Genomic DNA, 17,316 nt, shown 5'->3' with positions numbered 1-17,316 from the left:
GACACCAGTTGTTACGTGCTTGGGTTCGAGGATTTGGAGAGAAAGACCTGGTGACTCTCTTGAAGACTTTATTAACACTGCACTAAACACTAGGTCACAACACTTAGCACTAAGTCCAAACACAAATCACTAGGTCCAATCACTAAGCACTATCACTGACCTAGGTCGTAGCCAAGTCGCAGGTTTCACTGGTTCACTCACTATTGATCACTCCGAAATCGCCTTGAAGATCGCTCAGATTGAACTGACTTGCCGGACCTGCCTGCGGCTCTTTTTATATGGCGAGACGAATTCCAGAAATTTCCCGATTCACGTAAACAAGTAAACAACCGTGGGAAATTTCTAGGAAGCTCGGGCATGTACCACAATAAAACTGCCGTCCTTGCGATAAGTGCAGTAAGTTGAATTTAATTTAGACCTTATGGACTCAGTCATAAGGTCTAAATTCAAATACGCTAACAAATAAAGGGTAAGCACGTAAACAAACATTGGACCTTTTTAGAAGGTTCGAGTATGTACTTGCGCACCACGTGTCCGTATACCATGTACCGTAACAGTATCATAAAAAAGTAACGTCCTTGAAGTAAACATAACACGATCCGACACCGCACCGCGGCGTGTGTGGTTTACCCGCGAATCAGCAGTAAAAAAGTGTTACAGAAACTTCCGAAACCATGACCGGCTTGGCCGACTAGTCGGCCGATTAGTCGGTTTCTTTGCAGCCGACTAATCAGATAGTCGGCTAGTCGGCCAAAGTCATGATCGGCGCATCTCCAATTATTATTATTGAACACAATAATTAGCAGGACGGCTATGCTGTTTATACTATTCAGGCTGTATCTATTGCTTAGAGATACATTTTGTATTTGTAAATGTTTGTTTTTGTTGTTAAGTATTAAAAGATTTTTTAAGAACAATTTAAATTGTTCAGTGATAAAAGTGGTTGATATCAAATTGTCACAAAATTTGAAGATGTGTTAAATACACAATTTAATTTTTAATTTTTTTGAAAACCTTAAAGATTAATACTATATACTGAAATGTAATTGGTGATAAAAAAAGGGTGGACCCAATAAAATATATGAGTATGCAAGATTACGATTTTATTTATACAATGTTTACATAAAAGAATAACATATTTTGTTAGCACTTAGCAAGTTTCCCCGGAGCACATCGGACAGGCGAGGGTGCCCATGGGATCCCAGGCTGGCAGCACCTTGGCCTCTTGTTTGAACACATTCAGTACTTCTTCATCTACATACTTCTTATCAACTACTATCTGTAATGAAAAAGTTCGATATTAAATCTTGATACATCAAAATTACAATAATATACTAAATTAAAAAATTAATATTCAGTATATTAATTTGATATTATTATTCTTCTACAGTAAAGTTGTGGTCAACACATAACTTCATAACTTCTGTGGCATCAATTAGACCAACTTGCACTCTGCCTGGGCTAGAGCTAATTGAAAATTATGTTGTTTCTTTCATTTGAAATATTTATGAAAGGCTTATAATTAACTGATCACCAGAAATGGTAACATTTCACAGACAAAAATAGTAAACGATCACCAAAATACAGACCACCATTTTAATGTAAAATGATAACTAAAGATTTAACATCTTAAAACCAAAAATAGTAAATGATCACCAAAATTAGTAAATGATCACCAACATTATACTAGCATTTTAAAGTAAAATGATCACCAAAATTGGTAAATGATCACCAACATTATACTAGCATTTTAATGTAAAATGATCACCAAAGATTTATTATCTCGCTATCCTATTTATGCAAAATTACTCCAAATAAATCATTATTACTTAAACCAAAAGTATTAAATGATCACCAACATTATATGTTAGTATTTTTAATGTAAAATTATAACCAAATATATTTTTATTTAGCAAATATCCTAGTAAAGAGAAGAAGACATATACACGGACAGACAGACATCGAAGTCTTAGTAAAAGAGTCCCGTTTGTACCCTTTGGGTACGGAACCCTAAAAGCGGGACTCTATTACTGAGACTTCTATGTCTGTCCGTTTGTCCGTCCGTCTGTCTATCTCTAGGGCCTAGGCTGTATCTCAAGAACCACTCCAGCTAGACTTCTAAAAATTTCACAGATTGAGTATATCTGTTGCAAGTACTAAAACAAAATAAAATTATTATTTAAGGGGGACTCCCATACAAAAACACAATTTTAGGTCTAATTTTGTTTTATAACGGTACGGAACCCTCCATGTCCGACTCACACTTGGCCGACTATTTTGTTAATAATATGCTTACATGTTTTGTCAATCATAGTGATTTATTTGGACAAAAATATCGGATTGATTTGCTCACAAGGATGTGGTGATCATTTACTATATTTGGTAGTCATTTACTATATTTGGTGATCATTTACTTTACTTGGTGATCATTCACTATATTTGGTGTTCGATTACAATTTGAAGTGCTGTCATGACTAAAATAGCTGGTAGTATTGCAATTTTAGACTTTATTTTTTGGTGTTAATTATCTTTTTTTGGTAAACAAGTTTAGGGTATCAGTTCATTTTTTGGTGGGCATTATATTTGTTCCCTTTATGAAAGAGAAAGCATGACATTTTAGACTAGTGCATGTCAGTCTGATAGCGGGCTTACATTATGCCAGTAGTAAGAGCTAGATTTGATTACCAGATTGGAATAATGATAAATGTCGTGAAATATCAATATTACTTGCCTCAAACACGAATTCCCTGAACCAGGGCTCGGTGAGCAGGAGGTATCCCTTTTCATGTTCCTTTTCACTGTAAGAGTTCTCTACTCTGAACTTCGTGGGCTTGCCATTTTCCTGTAAATTGAAAAGTAAAGTTATAATATTTTTATTTATAGGTTTTACGTATATTTTCCTTAGTCTATGGTTTTACCTGACTACATATTTTTATGTAACCATGTCATTTGTATCGACGTTTATAAAGTTTTTTATGAAATTTCGCTATCGGTTTCGTATTTATGTATTGCATCTTGAATCAATTTGAATCAACACTTAGGATTACCTCAGTTTGGTGGCCAAAAAGCCGGGCTATAATTTTCGTTTTATTGGCAATTGACTAAAATTAGACCAGTTGTTAGGCGCATGCACTATGTAAAACATTACCATTTATTTACAATCAGGTATGAGCAAGCGACACTCACATCAGTGCCCACAGCGGTGAAGACCATGGCGTGTGTCATGCAGGAGTCCCCGTACAGCATGCGGTCCGCCTTCTCCAGGCCGATCTGGATCTCCGTGTTGAACACCAGCCGGTAGTCGTGACTGCGAAAAAACAGAAAAATTTAAAATAGTCCCAAGATGGGACCTCCGAAAGAAGTGATAATTGTATCGAAAAACTTGCCAAACGCAACCGTATGCGCAAGGGAGGAAAGTGTAATAAAACTGCTAAACATATTTTATTATCATTCCTGTTTAATCACTGACCTCCATTATACAAGTACGCTGGACTTATGATGTAACCCACCTGTTTTTTGTGCCTATTTGAAGCGGAATCAGCGCCCCCAATGCGGGGGAAGAGAACTAAATCTGACGTAAAAATGACATTTGAAAGTCGCCATATTGGCGATGATAGCAGTAGTGAGAGTACTTGGAACTAACACTAGTGATGACAACTGTTGTTATTGGTTGTGGTTACGTTAGATTTAGTTCTCTTCCTCGGCATAGGGGGCGCTGATTCCGCTTCAAATAGGCACAAAAACTAGCAGTCATTTCAAAGGGTATCATAAGTCCAGCGTACTTGTATAATGGAGGTCAGTATGTTTAATACTATTCAGACTGAGTCGGAGCTGAATTTATTTAGCAGAGATAAAAAAGTACTTCTATACACAAGGACTAGCTTAGATTCTCAAGCCTTGGGTGTGGTGTTAGTCGCATTGTATCACTCGCGTATGGGACCGCATGTGCGCAAGTGAGATAGACTGCAATCGAAACGATATTTAAAGCTTGACAATCGGGCCTCTGATACTAAAAATTCCATAGACAACACTCACGCGTCTAGATCCTCCAGGCCGTATTTCCGCTCGAAGCGCTTGGACACCTCGCAGCCGAACCACACCGCCTCGCCGCCGGATATGCTGTCCTTCACCGCCCTGGAAACAACATTATACATAACTATTACTTTTATTTTTTAAATTTTAGTATTTACTCAGTTCTACATACAGCATTCATGTTGTTTTATTGTTAGATTTTTTTCACTTTACAGTTATTCAAAGTATTAGGATTTAGGGGACTCGCGGGCGAATGTAGCGGGGTGTTTAGCATAAATCCAATATCTACTAACTGTTTTAATCATTCCTTATGGAACATTATCTGGCAGTCCCATATACCCCGGGTGATAACTAGAATTTGCGAGGGATGCACCAATTTCCCCATGTAAAAAAAATAATCTTGAGAGGTGTTAAAGGACACCCGGATGGAACGAAGTTGCTTTCTATGAGAGAGAGAGAGAGATACAGAGAAACATGCGCACGCCAACTATAGCAAAAAGTGTCGTTACAACTTTTGGTCGTAATTTTTTTCCGTCTAGCCCTCTTTCGCAACGCGCGATAAGGAACTTCGTTCCAACAAAAAGGTGTAGTAGATACTAGGTAGCTATTGGTGCTCTCACTTGATAAGCGTATCAACAGGCTGGTTGTTGTACGCGGTGGGTCGGCCGCCGACCACGTTGCCGAGACACTGCAGCGTGTACAGGCGGCCGTACGGGCTGCTGCTGCGGGGGTCGTTGACGAGGCACACCTGGAAATACAATGCTACAGTCAGAGACGTGAGACGAGTGTCGAGACACAATTATTCACATTACATACTGTCCTTTCTGTCACTGCCCGTCCACAAGTCCCTTCTAAATAAGTATACATACTTATAGAAAAGTACTATAATAATATTATACTTGTCCTACAAGGACAAGTACTCGAACGTGAACTTCTCGGGTGAATACCCTGTTGACATCAGCTGCTGTCGACTCACTGGCGTACCCTGTCATCGACGTCGAAGAGCGGGCGCACGAGGTTGTTGTAGAACTGCTGCGGCGTCAGCGGCCCGAAGCTGTTGTACGCCTTGTCCTTGTTGTAGTACTCGAACGTGAACTTCTCGGGGGAATACCCTGTTGACATTAGCTGCTGACGACTCACTGTCGTACCTTGTCATCCACGTCGAAGAGCGGGCGCACAAGGTTGTTGTAGAACTGCTGCGGCGTAAGCGGCCCGAAGCTGTTGTACGCCTTGTCTTTATTGTAGTACTCGAACGTGAACTTCTCGGGGGGATACCCTGTTGACATTAGCTGCTGATGACTCACTGTCATACCTTGTCATCCACGTCGGAGAGCGGCCGTATGAGGTTATTGTAGAACTGCTGCGGCGTGAGCGGCCCGAAGCTGTTGTACGCCTTGTCCTTGTTGTAGTACTTGAACGTGAACTTCTCGGGGGAATACCCTGTTGACATTAGCTGCTGATGACTCACTGTCATACCTTGTCATTCACGTCGAAGAGCGGGCGCACGAGGTTGTTGTAGAACTGCTGCGGCGTAAGTGGCCCGAAGCTGTTGTACGCCTTGTCCTTGTTGTAGTACTCGAACGTGAACTTCTCGGGGGGAATACCTAAAATTATCATGTTATTTCATGTATTAACTGGTTTTTTGACTTCGCCTGCGAGAAACTAAGCGACAAACAGTACGGGTTCCGTAAGGGTCACTCGGCTGGTGATCTCTTGGCGTACCTAACTCATCGTTGGGCTCAGGCAATTGAGTCGAAGGGAGAGGCATTGGCTGTTAGTTTGGACATTGCGAAGGTCATTGATCGCGTTTGGCATAAAGCGCTTCTATTAAAGCTACCATCATACGGGCTGCCCGAGAAATTATGCAAGTGGGTCACAGAAGCATAAAGGTCGTAGTTGACGGCGAATGCTCGGTTACTTAGGCTGTTGATGCTGGTGTCCCTCAGGGCTGTGTGTGTGTGTGTGTGCTCATCGCCTACCCTATTCATACTGCATATCAATGACATGTTACAGACCAACGGCGTTCATTGCTATGCGGATGATAGTACAGGTGATGCTGTATATACCGGCTCCCCCAATATTTCTCGGCTAAATGTCATTGAGAGTCGAAACAAACTTGTGTCCAAGGTGGAGAATTCATTGGAGAAGATCTCTGAATGGGGTAGACGTAACTTGGTCCAATTCAACCCCGCCAAGACACAAGTCTGCGCGTTCGCCACAAAAAAATCACCAATGGTCATATATCCTCGTTTTGAGGGCACATCTTTAACCATCTCCCCTAGCATTGAAATTTGAAATACTTGGCGTTAACATATCAAGCAAAGTCCAGTTTCGATACCATCTAGAGGGTAAGGCCAAGTTAGCCTCGAAGAAGCTTAGTGTTCTGAACAGGGCGAGACAATAATTCAGTCCGTACCAGCGCCTACAACTCTACAAGGCGAAGGTTCGGCCACATATGGAATATTGTTCTCATCTCTGGGCAGGGGCGCCAAAATACCAACTGCTCCCTTTGGATCGTATCCAACGAAAGGCCGCTCGAATTGTTGACTGCCATAGTGTTCTAAACAGCTTAGACCCCTTGGAATTACGCCGAGATGTAGCTTCACTCTGCATCCTCTATCGGTTGTATCACGGGGAGTGCTCTGAGGAATTGTTCGGTATCATACCACCTGTTACTTTTCGCCATCGTCCCATGCGAAAAATATACCAACCTCATCACCTTGATGAGTGGCAGTCTTCCACCGTGCGTTTCTTGCGTAACTTTCTGCCACGCACTGTAAAACTCTGGAACAAACTGTCACCGGCAGTATTTCCGGACCTATACGACCTGCAAACCTTCAAGAAAAGAGCATATTCTCTCTTAAAAGGCAGCTCTTTTAATGTTGCGAGGGTCCATGGGCGACGTTAGTTGCTTCCCATCAGGCGACCCGTTTGCTCGTTTGCCCCCTTATTTCATAAAAAAAAACTTTAAGCTTATTTTTAGATTTTATCCGGGGATTTAAGGGGGACAAAATCAAGAAATTCCGTAACTAAAAAAACTAACAACCCCACACTTCGAACGGCACAGAAGTGCGGCGTTGCTGTGCATCGCCTAACGCCGTTTCAGTTAGGCAGACTTCGGCGCGGTGTTTGTGTGCGCGCGAGCCGCGACTAGACGTATGCGAAGCTTTGCTGCGACAGTCCCCGAGTGCCACAAGTATTTTTTTAGTAGATGAGACTTTGAAATTCGAGTAAGTATGTAATCCAGTAATGTAAATAGTTAAATGAAACAAGTAAACATTTCTTTCTTTCTTTCCGGCACTAGTGGTGAAATTTTTGTACAGCTATACATTTTTGGAAGTGGTGGTTATTTTTATTACTGGCCATAGATAAGATCTGGGGGCACGGCAGTGCCCCCCCGCCAAGTCGAGCAAAAAAGCGGCACGGCCGTACCATCCTTTTCTCGAACCAATTCCGGCTCTTTTTGACCCCCTATAACTTCATTGTGGATAAACCAACAAGGCTGAATTTTCAGTTGTTAAGCAAGCATTGTATAAACACGGTATATTTAAAATTTGATTCAATTTGAACGAGTAGTTTAAGAGCTGTAACTTGTTAAAGTTTCTTAATTTTGTCACTGACTGACTGACTGACCGATCACCAAAAGTCTAAGGCACTTCTAGCAGACATAGAACCTTCAAACTTATAGTTTGTGCGTTTTATGATTATATGCGTGACACATTATAATTGACAATAGTAGGGAAGTTACCAAACAAAAATTAATCGATAATTTAAAAATATCGAATCACTTCGTAAATGAATTGCAATCGAAATTATCGATTTCGTACTGACATTTCAGTGGTGCCGGCGATTTAAGATGGCCGCCCTTTTTATCGATTTGATTTCGATTCAACAGAGTCAATCTCTATTGACATAAGTTCCGTTTCATGCATATGACATTTTTAAAATGTTTTCGTAACAATCATAAACTTATAATGCATAGACCAACAAAGAGTGCGAGAGAGAAGAAAATCCTTTATGGAATTATAACAAGATGAAAAGAGAGAGGCAGTCTAATGAAAATTGTAACAACTTTTATTTGACAGGTCGTCAAAAGTCGTCAATCGTTTTTATGCCCTTTCGGTATTTGCAATTTATTATTTAAATCGTATGTTATTTTCAACAAATATAACAATAATAACTTGTGCTGTGAGTGATTGCAGTGTAAATCATAGGAATAATCCTGAAAAATATACATTTCACACGTAATTAATCTTCATGTCCTAATTGCTAACTCAGGTAAAATAACTCGAACGGACTAAACTATCGATAGCAAAATACTATACTATCGATAGTAAAATATACATCACTAGCACACACACACATTGACAGATCAAAAATGGTCACGCATTTTCGGGTTGTCAGGTGGTCTATACGACAGTATATTATAAGTTTATGGTAACAATAATTTTATACTCCTATTTCACAGTTAATATTTATATTTTTTATTAATAAGTTAGCATTTATCATCTTTTCATTTTTATTCATTTACAATTATAGGAAACATTTGTTTTTGTAGATGGAATATAATTTATTACATTTTGATTTTTTTTTTCTTGTAAAAAAAACCCGTACCAAGGAACATGAAAACTGTCACCCATATCATCTTAGAACGCACAAACTATAGAATATAATTAGTGTTTAGTGTCTAAATCAAGGAAAAAATCAAATATTTCAACATTTCTGTCCAGTTTTCTAGATACACTAACTTCGTAAATAACTTTGTAATCCCATATAAATGTAAAGGATTACAAAGTTACATTTGCGGTTTATGTATCATTGTGCCCGTACCATCAATATCTCCGGTATATCGTCAGTAGAGAGATATCTAGCTAGTGTTTAGTGTCTTAATTAAGGGAAAACCTAATAAAAAACTAGGCCTTTACATCCGTTATGGATGATTTGTATAGTATTTTTCAGAGCGAAATAACCACTCCCCAAATACTGTAGTGTCTGGGACAAGATTTTTAAATGTCCGTATGGTTGCCCAAGCGCATACGGCATTCTCGCATCATAGTCGGCCTAGTCCAGAGGAAAGAACTAGTCAATACGTCTGGGACCAACTATGTGCGGGTTTCCTAATGATGTTTTCCTTCACCGTACGAGCGTCCGTGTTATGTACTTGAGATCAGAAAATGCCTCCACCCGGTTTCGAACCTGCACCCTCTAAGAGTGCGAACCAAAGGTCTACCCCATTAAGCAGCCTCTACACGTTGGCCGTGTTTGCCGAACAGAAGAGGACGGCGCTATACTAAAAAAAGAGATTGAATTATTTGCGTCTTTCTTTCTGGTATAGCGCCGTCCCCTTCTGTTCGGCAAACACAACGTGTAGAGCGGCCTTTAGGCAGCGAACGCTCCTAATAAACCTAATAAACATTTCATAATTACTGTCCATTTTTTTATTCTTTCTCTAACTTCGTGAATAACTTTGTAATTCCATATACATGTACTTATAAGATTACAAAGTTATTTGCAATTTATGAATCATTGTACCGGTACCACCGATATTTCCGTACTTATATTCGAAGGAGTAATAGTTTTAGATAGGTATCTATATATATAGCACTAGCTTTTGCCCGCGGCTTCGCTCGCGTGGAATTCAAAAATCGCGTAAAATACGAATATTCTTGCAAACCTCCTTTGGAAACCTGACGTTTTTCCAAGATCAAAAGTAGCCTATGTTACTCTTCATCCTTTCAACTAAGTCTAGTCAAAAATCAAGTCGATTGGTTGCTTCGCTAGGCCGTGAAAGAAAGACAATCAAACAAACAAACACACTTTCGCATTTATAATAATATTAGTATGGATATTGGATAGTCATGAAAGGCAAGTAGTATAGTAATACTGTATACATAATGATTATATTATTATTAATAATTGTAAGTTTTATTTGTTTCTTATAAAAATCGTTATTGATATTTATAGTAGTAAAAGGTACCGAAATGGAGAAAAGTAGGACTCTACAAAAAAAAGTGAGATCCAATCAAAAACATCCTGTAAAAAAACCAAGTCTCGCAACTCAGTTTTTATACCGTAAAAATGTATGAGATTTATGCAATACCAAGTCGGTTAATTTATTCAGTCCCTACCTAGGGGACCTTCTCTCTCAAGTTAGTACGTAAGTTATTATCATATCAATATTAAAAATATTTTACGTTTTAAATAAATAGATCGACTTGGACATCGCATGAAAACACAATGTATATTACAATTTATACATAATTATTATATTATTAGATTGTTTAGTTTATTGCGCTCCATGCGATTGATGCAGGCCTGTAGTGCTGTGTGATACTGTATAGTGTTATACTAAACAATCTAATCATGCGATGTCCAAGTCGATCTATTTATTTAAAACGTAAAATATTTTTAATATTGATATGATAATAACTTACGTACTAACTTGAGACATAAGGTGCCCTAGGTAGGGACTGAATAAATTAACCGACTTGGTATTGCATGGATCTCATAAATTTTTACGGTATAAAAACTGAGTTGCGAGACTTGGTTTTTTTACAGGATGTTTTTGATGGGATTAAAGATTTCCATCCCAAACCACAACATTATCATATTCGTAAAACGGCAAAAATTTATGAGTGGTCTCACTGCATTAACTGTGGCAACATGTGTTGTGAATAATATAGATTTTAGATATATCGTTATTGTCGTTAAGGATTTTATAATTGCTTACCTAGACAAGTAGCAACAATATTATAAATAACGGCCATCTGTGCGCTGATTGCTTTCTCTATGTCCTCATCTGAAGCCTTCTTGTCCACTAAATCTCTGAGCTCCTTGGCATATTCGCGCAACTGAAAAAAATATTAAACCGAATAAGTACAAATCTATTTTCCTATTTAGCAAATGTTGGGCCACAAATGATAATATTATATTATTTTCGTAAGTTATTGTAGTAGTAGGGGAGGGGAAGGTGCTAATTTTGTAGTCACTCGAGCGTCATGGAGTAGGTTTTTTACATTAGGTAAAACTGATAAAAAAATAATAAGAGCGTTTTTTATTTTAGTGGTGGGTTCAGAAACTGCAGTCATTTTAAAGTTTTGAAAAAGAAAATATATCCAGAAAATTGCTTATTTAGGTTAATTATAAATATATTTTAGACAACAAGGACTGAATAATTTAGTTTAGTGCAAAATAAAATATCTGCAAAGCTTAGTTAGGAAAATATGAAGCTTTATTTTTTATATTTTAAAATGTCCCTACAGGCTTACCTAACTTTTAAATCGTCAGTGCTTTATTTGGAAGCTTCTTTGGGGTATACCAAACATCCCCTATCTTAATCTGACAGATCCGATGATATTTCAATATTAAAAAAAATAATAATAATAACCCACCGCGTGAGAAATCTGATTTCTAGTGATATATGAATCTGATGATAACTAGAGTCTAGACACATGTCGGAAGCCTATACAAGCTTAATCTGACACGCTCCAGCTTATCCCGAAATCCCCTCTTCCCCTCCCCAACTATAGATTTAAACCCCGGAAGACGTATAAAATTAAAAACTTTTCTAAACATTCACCCATATTATTATGGGTGAATGAGAAAGCTACATCTTTGCCTCTGCAGCCTGCACTTCTTACTTAATTTATAAGTAAGAATTAGTGCTTACTTAGCGGTAGTTTTGGAGGTCAAAATACTATTACTACTAATTTGAAATGTATCTTATGTATGATGCAATAAAGTTACAATTCCGACATCCGTCAACTTGGACTCCAAGTCCTACATGTTATAGACAGAACAGATTTTTGGTGCTTTCTACTCATATATCCATACTAATAATATTATAAAATATGTGAAATTGTGTCTGTCTGTCTGTAACCTCTTCACGCCCCAACCACTGAACCGATTGTGCTGAAATTTGGAATATATATTTATACTATATAAGTCTTTTACTTTAAGTCCCGGATACTTTAAGTCCCGAAAAATATGATACTTTTTGACGACCTCTGTGGCTCAGTTGGTGGGCGAGTTGGTAGCTCAAGCCGGGGGTCGCGGGTTCGAATGCCGCCTACGGAACAAAAAGTTTCCAATGTTCCTGGGTCTTGGATGTGTATATTATAATAAAAATTTTAAATATATGTATAGTATAAAAGAATTAAATATATTTCCGTTGTGTGGTACCCGTAATACAAGTCTTTCAGGTAATTACCACGGGGCGGACGTGGTGTGTAGCGTCCATAGACATTATTGTACTATTTATCCCGGAAAACTGTACAGTTCCAGCAAGATAATCCAATTTTGGCGCTACGGAGTTGCGGAATGCTCATCTAGTTGTATAATTAGTTACTCAAAGTTTTATAATACCTTGGTCTTGATAAGAGCATTCATGTGCAGACTTCTGCGCGAGCTGTAGGTCTCGGGGAAGCACTTTTTGGGCATGAGCCCGTACTTGTTGACTAGATTCACTATCATGTCCCATTGTCCACCGTCGTTGATGGGGTCCTGAAATAATGATATATCTTATTTACTACCTAATTAAAATATTTACAAAACGATTATAAAATCTTGCTGTCATGTTACAAAGTCATTTGCACACAAAGCACCTTGTACAGTTTATCTACTGTGTTAATACTAGATAAATAATAGGTATGAGCAATAGATTTGGTGTATTCCTTGAAACAAAACAGAGTGTTATGATAATATTATTATCAATGAAATATTATTATAACATGGAAAAAAAGTAATGGGAACTCATAGCTCCTTTTTCATTCCTCTTTTAGGCCATTTCATTACTCCTCAGACATGTTCTTATTGGTATGTCACGATTACATGGTTATTAGCAGTTATTGTGGTAGATATTGTCCACATGAGCCTACTTCCGCCTGCAATTTCGTGGACCCACTTATTGCGGACGTACCTTCAGCAGAAAGTTGACCAATCGTCCATCTAGACTCTCCCCCTGTTTGGCGGTCGCCACGATGTTGTTCAGCCAGAAATGGGACCTCTCGATTTTGTCCCAGAAGAACAGGTACCTGAAAAGGATAAGTTTGTCAGACTCAGAACAAGTTTTAGTGCAAATAAGGGAAGTTGAGAAGGTGGCGCGACGATACATCAAAAAATCAAAATAAAAAATATTTTTATTCGGAGTAATTTTTTTACAAAAACTTTACCGAACGTCGATACTATGGTGCCTACCACCGGTTCGGGAATTAGCCCGGCGAGAAGAACCGGCGTAAGAAACTCGCACGGGGCCATCTTTTACTAAAAAGATGGAAAATTACAATTTAAAACATATAACAGTACAACACGGTCACATTCATGTACATTACATCCCGGGATGTATATCTTTACATTATATTAACCTGACGCACCACTGGAATGTACATGCAAGCATCGTAATGACGTCATCACCATGCGTCTAGTTAATTTGACTGTGTTATATAACAATATTATGACTTAGAGCTATTTACAATAGGAATTACTTATAAAAAATATACTAGTAGCCTGTAAGAATCACCCTATTCCCAAGGTGTGTTGTCGATGAAATCATTGATTTTATAATAAGCTTTAGTACAAAACGTTCTTTTACTACATTTTTAAATTTATTGATAGAGAGATTTTGAACGTTTTCTGGGATTCTATTGTACGGGCGTATACACTGGCCTTTAAAAGATTTGCTGACCTTGCTAAGTCTGATCACTTGTATTTCTAATTTGTTCATATTCCTAGTGTTAAAACAATGATTGTCGATTTTCGTTTTGAAACTATTTAAGTTCTTTCTTACATACAGTACGTTATCCAAAACATATTGAGATGCGACGGTCAGAATATTTATTTCCTTAAACTTTTCTCTTAAGGATTCACACGATGACATCTTATAAATAGAACGTATGACTCGCTTCTGCAGCACGAATATTGAATTAATGTCCGCTGCATTTCCCCATAGAAGGATTCCATAGGACATAATGCTGTGGAAGTAACTAAAGTAAACAAGTCGCGCTGTTTCTACATCAGTTATTTCACTGGTTTTTTTAATAGCATATGCTGCAGAACTGAGCCTATCCGCCAGATTTGCAATATGCGAACCCCACTGTAATTTACTGTCTAAAGTTATACCTAGGAAAACAGTGGTGTCCACTCATTTCATTTTCTCATCATTTAATAGTACATTGGTTTGTACTTGTCTAACATTTGGCAAACTGAACTTTAAACATTTCGTTTTGTTAGAATTTAGTAGTAAATTATTAGCATTAAACCATTGTACTATTTTTGAGAGAGCACTATTTACCTCGTCGTAATTATATTGTTGTCGCTTCACATTAAAAATTAGTGAAATGTCATCAGCAAAAAGTACTATCTCATGCTTATCTTTAACTAGATAAGGTAGGTCATTTATGTAAATGAGAAAAAGAAAGGGACCTAAAATAGATCCTTGTGGAACACCTAGCTTACAGGGCTCACACATAAAACCGCGAATTCGCATCGCATCGCAAATATCTGCGACAAATTCATAATAAAAATGACATTACGATGCGACGCGATGCGAATGTAGTTTTGTGTGGGAACCCGACGCTGCAGATAAAAAGTGGCCAAATACATCAAATAATAGAGACGTGTGGGAGGAAAGAGGGGAGGCCTTTGCCCAGCAGTGGGGCACTAACGGCCGTTAATAATAATAAAGGAAGCTGCAGATTACTGATTAGTCTCTACTGAACAATAGCACTTCTTCCGGCTCGACCTTATAGTACCACGGACTCGCGAAAATCCGGCGTAATAACACGCGCTGTGTTATAAGTTTATAACCTATATATTGTGGGCCTGAAGGTCTAAAGGGACATTATAAGGACGAGGAAAAGATTGCGCAATAGAGGAAGTATAGTTCCTGTATAGTTTCTGCGTGTGTGTGTTGGGTTGCCAGATCGCCAAAACTAACAGCGGGACGAACCGGACAAAATAGACAGCATAGTCGGACAAATCGGACAGCATAGTCGGACAAACCAGCCAGCATAGTCGGACAAATCAGACAGCATAGGCGGAAAAACTGGACAGAATAGCCAGACAAACCAGACAGCATAGCAGACAGAGAAACCGGACAGTATAGCCGGGTATTCGGATAATAAACACACCAGGAAAACGATGCTGCTAGCAGTGCTAGTTTGATCCTTAGCAAAACATTGAACAGAAAGTTCTAGATTTTCCATAAACTTTTGCGGCACCTTTTCCGTTTCAAGTGGCATGATAAGAAACAGTATAACATTGTATAACGTGTCAATAATAAACAGTAACAAATTCATAGAAATAGTATGCTGTTGATAACAAAGTACCACAGAGACCGCAGAAATCTTATCAATTATCATGAACATGTGGTTCAAATGCAAATGTTATCTAAATATTCATGTACAATGATGTTTGTTTGTTATTTACACTATCACTTTATAATACGATAACTATATTATACAATAAGGGGCAATAAACTTGTTGATGACATTATGACATTTTTAGGTACTTTCCTAAAAACTTTTTACAAGTGATTAAAAAAAGAATCTGATTTTATATAACAAAATGTTATAAGGGTAAGATAGATTACATGATATTTATTTTGTAGTAGGCGCAACTCAACTCTGTTGCTACAATTTTATCCAATCATCAAAATTTGTATATTAATTATAAAATATTTTATTTGGAATCATACATTTATCTAGGATGAGAAGTATCTTTACTCCTTTTGCAGGATTTAAAGGATACCTAATAAAAATGGTTTTAGTGGTTTGGGTGTGAAGATGTAACAGACACACAGACAGACGGAAACACTTTCCCATTTATGACATTAGTACTTATATTTTAATCATCATAATATTAGTTTAGGCGGGATGGACTTACGTTTGTGAGAATTCAAACTCCTCAATGGCATACTTCTTCATGAAAGGTAGCCTCATGACATTCAGGGCTGCAAAGAGCCAACATCTTCCAGAGTTTTCTTGGTTTGTTACTGGTTTCCCTTCAGATTCAACCTTGAAAAAAATGTCATGAATTTTTTAGCAGGCTTTAATTAAGTGTGAATTTGTACTATATATACAATTAAAATGTATAATAGTAAAAAAATTCATAACTGCAAATGCCGAAAAATTCTTAAAAATTTAACTGAAAAGGAATTTAAATTTTAAGGCAAAAATAAAATACTTAAATTAATTTTTTTATTACTTTACTTTTAGATTACCTTTATATTGTAAACATGTAGCATTTTATCATTCTTGTGCTTGCTGATGGCGACTTCAAATGGGTCAAACCTTGTACAGACATTTTGGGCAAGTTCATTCTTTGGGTTAGCGTAAAAATCATTTTTCAACTTATTTAAAGTTTCAATACTCAGTGGTTCTGAAAAAGAAATATATTAAAATATATAAAAAAAAATTAAACTTGATGATTGTAGGGATCCTCCTAATATATATTTATATTTATAGGATCTTCCTTTGTGGCGGCCACGCATATCCCACAATGATAAAATTCTGACAAATTATAAATTAAGGCACATGAGATGTGTAATACCTCGATCATGGTAATCAAAGACATTATAGATTTTCAATTGTTATGCGGCAACCGGGTGCCGCTTGGGGATTTATAGGTTAATATTTTTTAAAATAAAAAGAAGGTAGATTAAATAATTAAATGTACTAACTCATATTTTTAAGAAAAAATTTTGGTATAAAATGTTTAAGGAAAAATCTTTTTAACATTGTCTTTGTAAACTTTAAGCTGGAGACCGATTAAATTTAAAGGATGTGCAGTTACCTCCATAGTATGTAGTAGATAATCCTTTAAATGCTTTAAACATTCATGAAAAACCTGTTTGATGTCCTACATAACTCTTTCATCCACTTTTGGAGGGTAACTGCTTTTTATACAAACTTGCTTGTAACTAACAAACAAGTCGTTTTGATTTGTCATCACAATTTCATGTTATTATTTTAATAGTGTTCTATTCAGGAAAATTGTGAACAGAAAATATAAGAAACAATTTTGTTGTTATAACTTACTGGAAACCATTGTTGATAATTTTCTTAACGTAGAAAACGATCGATTCTTAAGCGTAACAGTAAATAATAAATTATATTTTAGCATTTAATAAATTAAAGAAAACTAAACGAATTTCTCTACTATTGTACAGTTTACACGATTACAAGGCATTTGCAAATGTCACTTGTCAGCGCTCTGCTGTCAAACGTCAAAGTGACAGCAGGGCAGATCGATGTTGCCAATCATAAATTTAAAGAATGTTCTGCTTTA

The 17,316-nt window shown here is 37.3% G+C and overlaps 1 protein-coding gene across 1 annotated transcript; it reads right to left on the bottom strand.

The window, feature by feature from the left end:
* Window positions 1–1,090: 1,090 nt before the first annotated feature.
* LOC121728002 (bleomycin hydrolase) lies at window positions 1,091–17,215 on the bottom strand. Its single transcript, XM_042116092.1, has 12 exons — window positions 17,067–17,215; window positions 16,250–16,407; window positions 15,913–16,043; window positions 12,950–13,064; window positions 12,397–12,534; window positions 10,763–10,883; window positions 5,509–5,636; window positions 4,653–4,780; window positions 4,036–4,134; window positions 3,187–3,307; window positions 2,732–2,842; window positions 1,091–1,279 (listed from the first exon to the last, which is right to left on the bottom strand). Exons 1-12 carry the CDS (start codon window positions 17,149–17,151, stop codon window positions 1,151–1,153), a joined length of 1,464 nt encoding a protein of 487 aa, XP_041972026.1. The 5' UTR covers window positions 17,152–17,215; the 3' UTR covers window positions 1,091–1,150.
* Window positions 17,216–17,316: the final 101 nt, after the last annotated feature.

The sequence above is a fragment of the Aricia agestis genome, chromosome 6, assembly GCF_905147365.1.
Source record: "Aricia agestis chromosome 6, ilAriAges1.1, whole genome shotgun sequence".
Taxonomy (NCBI): domain Eukaryota; kingdom Metazoa; phylum Arthropoda; class Insecta; order Lepidoptera; family Lycaenidae; genus Aricia; species Aricia agestis.
The sequence above is the reverse complement of the archived record's forward strand: the minus strand, read 5'-3'. Positions and strand labels throughout refer to the sequence as shown.

Coding starts and splice junctions, on each gene's coding strand:
- LOC121728002 (XM_042116092.1), bottom strand. CDS start 17,151: ATGCTAAAATATAATTTATTATTTACTGTTACGCTTAAGAATCGATCG. Junction 12,535..12,949: donor TGGTCAACTTTCTGCTGAAG/GTACGTCCGCAA, acceptor TCATTATTTCAG/GACCCCATCAACGACGGTGG. Junction 1,280..2,731: donor TCAGGGAATTCGTGTTTGAG/GCAAGTAATATT, acceptor TTTTCATTACAG/ATAGTAGTTGATAAGAAGTA.